This window comes from Cyanistes caeruleus, chromosome 3, assembly GCF_971803275.1.
Source record: "Cyanistes caeruleus chromosome 3, bCyaCae1.hap1.1, whole genome shotgun sequence".
Taxonomy (NCBI): Eukaryota; Metazoa; Chordata; class Aves; order Passeriformes; family Paridae; genus Cyanistes; species Cyanistes caeruleus.
The window spans coordinates 34,334,306-34,343,065 of NC_141703.1; the positions used below are offsets into that span (position 1 = coordinate 34,334,306).

At 44.8% G+C, this 8,760-nt stretch overlaps 1 protein-coding gene across 1 annotated transcript; it reads right to left on the reverse strand.

The window, feature by feature from the left end:
• Nucleotides 1-508: 508 nt before the first annotated feature.
• SLC25A6 (solute carrier family 25 member 6) lies at nt 509-5,921 on the reverse strand. Its single transcript, XM_086880700.1, has 4 exons — nt 5,673-5,921; nt 4,060-4,546; nt 3,233-3,373; nt 509-2,817 (listed from the first exon to the last, which is right to left on the reverse strand). The coding sequence occupies exons 1-4, from the start codon at nt 5,781-5,783 to the stop codon at nt 2,660-2,662; spliced, it is 897 nt and encodes a 298-aa protein (XP_086736826.1). The 5' UTR covers nt 5,784-5,921; the 3' UTR covers nt 509-2,659.
• Between the last annotated feature and the right edge of the window lie 2,839 nt (nt 5,922-8,760).

Genomic DNA, 8,760 nt, shown 5'->3' on the forward strand with positions numbered 1-8,760 from the left:
CTTAGGATTTAAATTTTCTCTTTGCTCTTCCAACCAGTACACCAAACTATCCAAATAAATGCAATTAACCTTATGCGAGACAAAAGTGAAAAATAAAATCATACTTGTTAATTGTTAACTATTAATACTGGTCTGTCAGTCAGCCATCTCATGAGCTCAGTACTGCCACTGTAAATAGACCTCTGCAACACTGTGATCCTGTACAGTTTTAGTGTGTACTTAATTCACACAAATAGCATCTAAAGTCTTCAAAACAATATAACAGTTGTGAGAAATTAAATAAAATCTAGCATTTAATAGCTAGATTTTAAATGTACAATTTCCTCACAAATGACTTTTTAGTTTCTCCCTTTCTCCCTTCAAAGGGTGCAAATGTTATTTCCAATGCCTTTAAAAATAATATAGGCTTTAGATGCCAGTATTTTCTTTTAAAAATGCTGTTTTCCTGTTCATAATTTTCAAAATTAATGAATTTCAGAGTGTTTCAATAAGACAAAGAACAAATGCATTTTTTTTTAAAAGTCTTATTTATTGTTTGCCTCTTACATCCCTAAACTGCATCACACATTGGAAATTGCTGCTGCATGACTAAGGGAAGCCATATATTAAAAAAAAAAAATCTGAACACCACAAATTAGTTCATATGGAATGTACAGCTTAGGGAAATTGCAGTTCCACTTAAACACCTACACTTGCATTTGTTTCTTGTCCTATTTCTTTTGGTTAAACCTTGTTCAGAAGGGGAGACTGGGTGTAAAAGTCCTGTCCCTGTCAAGTTGCTGAATTAACTACCACATTTGGTTTCCCTCACAAAGCTTGGGCCACCGTACACTCACAGGGAGGTATCCCATCATTATCTCTACCCTCGCAAGGCACTGATACAGAAAGAAACCTGATTAATATGTTTATATAGACAAAATGTCTTCCCCTGCTCCCCAGCAAATTGATTGGCAGGGTTAACACCAAATGACCTGCCTGCACCACAGGGAGCTGCCACTGCCACACAGGATTTAAGAACCACTTGCAGTAGGAACATGAAGTTTACCACTAGCATGTGTACAAAGCAGCTGTGTAATGTCCTTACATTCACATACAGATGCTGAAAGTGGTGCTTGTGCAACAGTGAAAGGAAAAAGGAAAAGTACGCTCGAGAGGAAGGTAATAACCAGCCAAAGCCAAGCAATGTAATTTAAATATTTCATCTTGAATCGCAATCTCAGAAGGCACACAGAAGAACTCAAGACAGCTCAGTCAGCCTTCAATGAGTCATACAATGATAGTTTTCATTTCTCAAGATATAGGGGGAGTTCTTAAAACATTATGATTAACACCTTGTTTTCCTCTACTGGTCCCTCTACCGTGTCTTTGCAGATTACAAAATACAAAAGATTATATACATATGAAGAACAGCACATGGGTATTACATTATCTCAAAGAGCAGTTATGAGAAATTACTCGATCTAGTCTTCTGACCAGCTCTAAACATCAGTCAGTTAATACTGAAGGCTGACCTACTTTGATCAATTATTTTACAGCTACACAGAAGCACACACATTCCCTCCCCACACCCCTTCAACTTCACCTATTAGACTGCAACTCATTTCAGATTAAATTCAACCTTCCACTGCTACAGATGAGGCCAAACCGTACCTTGAATGGCACAATCAACACCTCCAACCAGCAGTAACAATACAATACATAGGTCACTCAGAAGTTGAAGGCATTTACTGGGTTACTGGGTTTTTGCATGAATACCATGATGCTTTCCATAACAGTTTAACAAAAAAAAAAATTTAGGCTCTTTTACCAAGGGCAAGAGCATTAGTTTTTAACAGTCCTTGGTACTTTGGGTTTTCCTAGCACTACAACTGAACTCTCCCCCAGTTTTAAGTCATTGAAGTTGTAAATCAATTTCTAAGAATCATGCAAAAAGCCACTTGCAGCAGCCCATCATACACTACCAGGCACAAAGAATGGGGGTGGTTTCTATTAATATAACCCATGCTTTCCCCACCCCTCCTCTCTAAAGATCTCACATTTAATTACTTTTTAAAAAGCATATTTTGTTACAGAATGCAGTGTAAGGGTATCAGAGGACCCATTATCTGAAACAAATTTTCAAATACAAGAGGCTTTCCCAAAGCTTTTATGTAATAATTTCAACACAGACCGAGTAAGTATGTTTATTGTTTTACAGCAGAATGCCCCAATTTAAGAACAAAGTTGCTAGATGTTCAGCTGTGCAAAATGGTACATAGTGCTTCAGTACAAGTGGAAAAGAACATGATTTGTTAGCAAATGCTTTCAAATACAATTTTATGGTCCTAGAAGATAGGACTTGAAACCGGAGACTGATCCACAGGAAAAAAATGACTTTTTTCTGCCTAAACTGGACCTAACAACTTTGGACCCAGAACCAACGCCACTCATTCCTTACTGCTGTAAAGAAAAATTGCTGCACTGAATTGCCCGATTCAGTGTCTTCATGCATGTTACAGAGAAGTGGATCAGTCCTCTATGTCAGTTTCTAGCCCCATCTAGAAGTATCATCTGGCTCCGATAAATAAGACTCACAGGAATTTCTTGAAGGTCAATGGTCCATAATGGTAGTTATTCTACATGATCTGCTCAACTTGATTTCCAATTCTATTTAGGCTGTTTAAATTACTTTCTTGAATTCATCGTACAGCACAAGCACGAAAGCACCCCCCATGCCTCTGAGAACGTTAGACCATGCACCCTTGAAGAAGGCCTTTCCTCCTTCATCCCTTGCAATCTTCCTCCAGCAGTCAATTGTTCCGGAGTACATGATATCAGCTGCAGAAAAAGAGCAAAGAGTTATTAATTCTTATTTTATCTCAGATAATTTTAACAACTGCCTTGTTTCACTTAACTGCTTTGTGATCTCCCAAACCTGAATTTAAAACTGTAACATAATACTTACTAAAAATATTATATTAAATGTACCTTTTTAATACCTCTGTTTAATCTAACAATGCAAACAGGCAGTCAATTTTTTTTAACTTCATGTTTCATAATGAAAAGCCCTCAGCATAAATCCTGACAATCTCAAGCTGAGCCTTACTGCAGTTCCTCATTTGAGTACATTATAATAAACCAGATTTACGGAACAGTGAACTGTAACTCTTGAGGATGGCTATTAGTAAAAAAGAACTCCATCTTATTAATGCTGTTTTAACAGCATAAGCAGCTCTGTGGATTTACAGCCTACCTCCTTTGCGTCCTGACTGCATCATCATTCTACGCCGCACTGTATCAAAAGGATAGGACACCACACCAGCCACAGCAGTCACTGTCTGGGCAATCATCCAGCTGATAACAATGTGAGTATTTCTGGGATCTGGGAGCATGCCTGTAGTAAAACAAAAAAGGCAATTAGCTTTTTACCTTGCACATACTCCTCTGGTTCACTCATTGCATGACAGCTATTTTACTGGATAAAGTAGTATGAAACACTGTAGACCCATACTCTCAATAAAATTGCAGCAAAACACTTCACAAACCTGAAACATACTAAAGCCATATTGCGAAGACTCAGGAAACAAAACAGATTATCATTTAGGCATGAGCATTCTTTTTAGACTGGCATGAGAAGACTAGACTATTCACTACATTTTAGTAAAGAAACATCACTAAATTAAGTCACTGTCCCTGTGGATAACATTAAACTACAAACTAGCATCAATGGTTTATTTGCCCAAATGTCAAGCTTAAAAATTACTTTGCAAAAGCACTGCTCAATCCCATTCTGCTAAACACACTTGTTTAAACACACTGGTCCAGTGTAACTTCAAGCATTCACTGAACAAAATTATTCTAATTGTGTCTGGTCATGAACATACTTTCCTGACCTAAGGAGCCACTACTTAAAAGTATAAAACCAGTAATTAGTAGGCTCTTGCCATCAATGCATGCACAAGGTTTTCCTTGTATATTTGCCACATGCATGACACTGATATTCCCCTTCACCTTCTTATATCCAAAACCAGACAATACAATTCTAGAAACAAGTTTTTCAGATCCCCTCTGAAATATTACCTTTTGCTGTATCATAGATCCCAAAGTAGGCAGCTCTATAGATGATGATGCCTTGGACAGAGACATTGAACCCTTGGTACAAGCCACGCACACCATCAGACTTGGTGATTTTGACTAGGCAGTCCCCGAGACCAGAGAATTCTCTGTCTGCGCCAGCTTTTCCAACATCAGCAGCCAAACGGGTTCTTGCAAAATCCAAGGGGTAGACAAAGCAGAGGGAAGTGGCTCCAGCTGCACCACCAGATGCCAGGTTACCAGCAAAATACCTCCAGAACTGAGTGTGCTTGTCTACACCTCCCAAAAACACCTGCTTATACTTATCCTTGAAGGCAAAATTAAGAGCTTGAGTTGGGAAGTATCTGATGACATTTGCCAAGTTTCCTCTCCAGAAAGACAGAACTCCTTGTTCCTTTGGAATACGCACTACACAATCGATGATACCCTTGTACTGCTTATCAGCAGCAATCTGTTTACTCGCATGTTGCACCTGCAAATAAAAATACAAATACTGATCACTTGCCTTGGCAGGTCTATGCTGCAGCTGGGCTGAAAGCCGCTTCTACTATAAAACAGAATTGTTAATTCTGAATGCCCATTGTTGGTATTAAGGAAAAAGCTTAAAATTGCTTTAAGTTTCTCAGAAATCAGGACTTGCCAAAACACGAACAGACAACTGCAAGCAATTCGTCTGCAACAGCAAGGAAGACTGTACCAAGGCAGGGACCAGCCTCTTTTCCCAGGCAACTAGTGTCAAGAGAACACAACCTCGAGCTGTACCATGGAACGTTTAGGGGGAAATAGGCGAGGAATTTTTTCAGACAAAAAGTGATTAGACATTGGAATGGACCGCTCTGGGAGGTGGTGAAACAACCATTCCTGAACGTGTTTAAGACTGGACGTGGCACTTCGTGCCAAGTCTAGTTTAAACGGTGGCGTTAGGTTAGGCTTCATGATCTGAGGTCTTTACCAACCTAACTGACTCTGTGAGGTACAAGGGCAAGTACAATACAAATACATCACGACAAATACATCGGGCCTACACAGAGGAGAGAGCCTTTACTGACAGAGCCGGGCCTGCGGGCGGGAGTCGTCTGAGAGAGCCACGTTAGGCCGACAGACCTGCCAGCCCCCGTCGGGTGCCGGACCGTCGCGAAGGTCACTCGAGTCACCTTGGGGCGCCACCGGGTCACGCCGGGCCTCGCGCGCCGGTCGTGGCCCGACCCCGCCCCGCCCGCGGCCCAATCGCGGCCCGGGCGCGCATCACGTGAAGGTCGCCAAGATGGCGGCGAAGAGCAGCCGCCCTCCCCTCCCTGCCGTGCCCTCGGCGCTGGGAGCGGGGCGGCAGGAAGTGACACCAGCCGCGGCCGCCCCCTTCGGCTCGGCTCGGCTGGGCCCGGCCCTCCCTTCCTCCCCTCCCCGCACGGCGGAACCGGCTCCGGTTTCCCCGCCGCCACCCACGTGACCTTCCCGCCAGCCGCCTCGCTGGCGCCCTTTGTCCCGCGCTGGCCGCGGCCCACGCCCCCCGTTCCTCCCTCGGTCCTCGGCCGGCCCGGCGCCCGCCGGGGCAGAGATGGGCGCCGCCCGCGCTACCCGTTCTCGCCCGCACCGCTGACCTGGAGCAAAAGCTTGACCCGCTCGATGGGCGCCACCGCGGTCTTGCTGATGGCTGCAGCGACGCCGCCCGCCAGAAAGTCCTTGAGGAAGGAGATGGCCTGGTCCGCCATGTTCGCGCCGCGCCGGAGCCGCCGGGAGAGAAACGCTGCTGCCGCTCAAGCCGAAAGGGCGGGAGCCCCGCCGCGCCTAGGCTTAATGCCGGGCCGCGCTGGCCACGCCTCCCGTCTCCCCATTGGCCAAGCCGTTTCAGGGGCGTGGCTAGAGACGAGAGCCCCTGCCCTCACCCCGCCCCTCCCATGCCGCCCCGCTGCGGCGCCAGTGTCGCAGCGCCGCGTCACCCGCGCGGCCCGGCCCGGTCACCGTGCGGCAGCCTGCGGGCCTGCCCGCTGCTCACGCAATTGTCCCCGCTACAGTCGCCTTCCCCAGCGCTCTCCGCGATCGCTTTCTGCCGATGCCAGTAGCGTCCGCATCAGCCTGCACAGCCCAGCGGGTTCCCGCACCGCCCGGCACGCAGGCTCTGCAGACGGATGTGGACGGGCTGGATCGATGGGCACTAGTTGTATTGAGATTCAACAAGACCAAATGCCGAATGCACTTGGATCACAACAACCCCACGAAGCTACACCAGCTACAGGCTGGTGCCAGACTGGCTAGAAAACTGTCCCGCGTAAAAGGGACAGGGGGTGGTGCTGGTGACAGCATCGGAAAATGAGGCCCAGGTGGCCAGGAAAGTCAGTGGCATCCTGGCTAAGAGGAGCAGGGCAGTCATCCTGTCCCTGCCCTCTGCACTGGGGAGGCCACTCCTCGAGTACTGTGCCCAGTTCTGGCCTCTTTAATCCATTCAGGAAGGAAACTGAGGTGTTGAGAGTGGATCCAGAGAAGAGGAATCAGACTGGTGAAGGGTCTGAAGCACAAATGCTGTGAGGAGCGGTGGAGGGAGCTGGGGCTGGTTAGCCTGGAGAAAAGAGGACTCAGGGGTAGGTGACCTTACCACTCTGTACAAACACCTGAAAGGAGGGTGTAGCCAGGCGAGGGTTGGCCTTTTCTCCCAGGAAACCAGTGACAACACAAGAGGACACAGTCTTAAGCTGTGCCGGGAGAGGGTTAGGGTGAACATCATGAGGAATTTTTTCACAGAAGGCGTGGTGAGACATTGGAATGGACTGTCCAGGGAAGTGGTGGAGTCAACGTCCCTTGGTGTTTCTAAAGGAAGAGTGGATGTGGCACTTGGTGCTGCCATGATCTGCTGATGTGGTTTTGGGTCAGAGGTTTAACTTGATCTGAGATTTTCTACATTAGCTGATTCTGTGAAGCTGAATGTGAGCTGGTGGAGCACTGGCTTTGGGGTGTGGGTCTATGGGCCCAGGCTGAGCAGCACAAGCAATTGAACTGGGAGGCTCCTTCTGTGGCAACTGCTGGAAGCCATTCTAAGAGGGAGACACAGCTTTCTGTGTGGGGTCCCAGTGAGGCAGCAGCAGGTGTCAGGTGGAGGGGAGCAGATTTCAGGCACTGTGCACCAGTTGGTTTTGCTCCATGCTCACCACCCTCTGTGTAATGCTGATCCATGGCATATCCTTGTTCCAGGTCCTGTACCTACCTTCTCCTTAGCACTGCCAGTGCCAAGGGTCACATCATGGGGCTTTTCTGCATGTCATTGAACTGATCCAAGAAAATGGAATACCAAAGGACTTAGCTGCAGTTTCCTGTGGGACAACAGAGGGACAATAGGACAGGGTATTTCCAGCTTCCTGTATGGGCACTCAAAATTGAAGTTAGATGCTGTGAAAACCTCCTCTGCAAACTGTCAGAGCAAGCACTCATGGCAGGAACTCAGACCCTACCAAGACAGGCCTGGTTTCCGTCATTAGTAACTTTGTTAATTTTATTGTATGTTGAAATTGATATTTTGAAGCTGTCAGACTTCTGTCTGAAATTACACCTATTCTTTCTAGAAGTTTTGAAATTATTCTAGCTGGAGGGCATTAGTTCACATCACCTGCTTTCACTTTTAGTGGATGTTTCCAACCAAAGTAAATAAGACCAACCTTTTTTTTTTTTTTTTTTTTTTAAACAGCTGACTGGTGAACCAGAAAGATGCAGTAACTGGGTACCAGAAACCACTGTTTACACAGTATTTTGTAGGATTTCAAAATGAGAGCATATCTCTCAAGAGGGCATATTGTGAGAAGAAAATGTGCAAGGCATAGCCTTTGTCTCTGCTCTAGTACAAGATATGTCATTATACTTTTTTCTTGCACACTGGAAGATCAAAAGTAAACTGCTCTTCTCAATCATAATACAGATAGACTGAAGTGACTCCTGTGCTCACAGAGGGTTATGCACATAGGGTGTTACAAGAACATATTTTGAACATAATTTATTGAATGCTGGGTACATTCATTCAAGGAGGCACACACAGTGTGTTATTTTTTCCTTTTAAAAAATCTCATAACTGAATGTTAATACTCTCTTAGCACAATACCTTGTCTGCAAGACTGAGATTTTTATCACCATAAAATTTTCTTTTGATTTAAAAGGAACTTTATATTCTAAGACTCTTGAGTATTGTCAGTGTGAAAAATAAAGATAAAAGGCACATAACTTGTAATGGAAAACTGTTCAGTCTGTAGTTATCATGTTCTGTTTACCTTGAGAGCTCACCTGCATATGACTGGGGGAAATCCTTTTTTGTCTATCACCATGCTTTTTCTTCTGTTTCTGCACTTTTTTTTTTTTCTTTTCTCATATTTTGCTATCCACTTTTTTAAGAGCTCACAAATTAAGTAGGGCTAAAAAGGTGTATGATGATGTTATTGAAACAAACTTGGTGTCCTAACATTTAATCTCAAATTACAATCACACTTGTGCTTTTATATAACTGCCTTTTTTCAGAAGCCTCTCTCAAAGCAAAGCAGTCTGTCTTGACTCTCTCAGGAAGCTGCTGCTCCAGTTCTTGTTTCCAATCTTACACCATCGCTGTAGCAGTTTCCAGCTGATTTGATTTGAGAATGTTTATTTATAGTAGAGGGTGTAGTGTGCAATGATATTAAAATGGATGGCAATGGAGCATTAAAATGATACCAACAT

Excerpts from the sequence above, each read along its gene's own strand:
- SLC25A6 (XM_086880700.1), bottom strand. The coding sequence starts at position 5,783 with ATGGCGGACCAGGCCATCTCCTTCCTCAAGGACTTTCTGGCGGGCGGC. Across the intron at positions 4,547-5,672 it reads GGGTCAAGCTTTTGCTCCAG|GTGCAACATGCGAGTAAACA; the intron begins GTCAGCGGTGCG and ends TTTTATTTGCAG. Across the intron at positions 2,818-3,232 it reads GCAGTCAGGACGCAAAGGAG|CTGATATCATGTACTCCGGA; the intron begins GTAGGCTGTAAA and ends CTTTTTCTGCAG.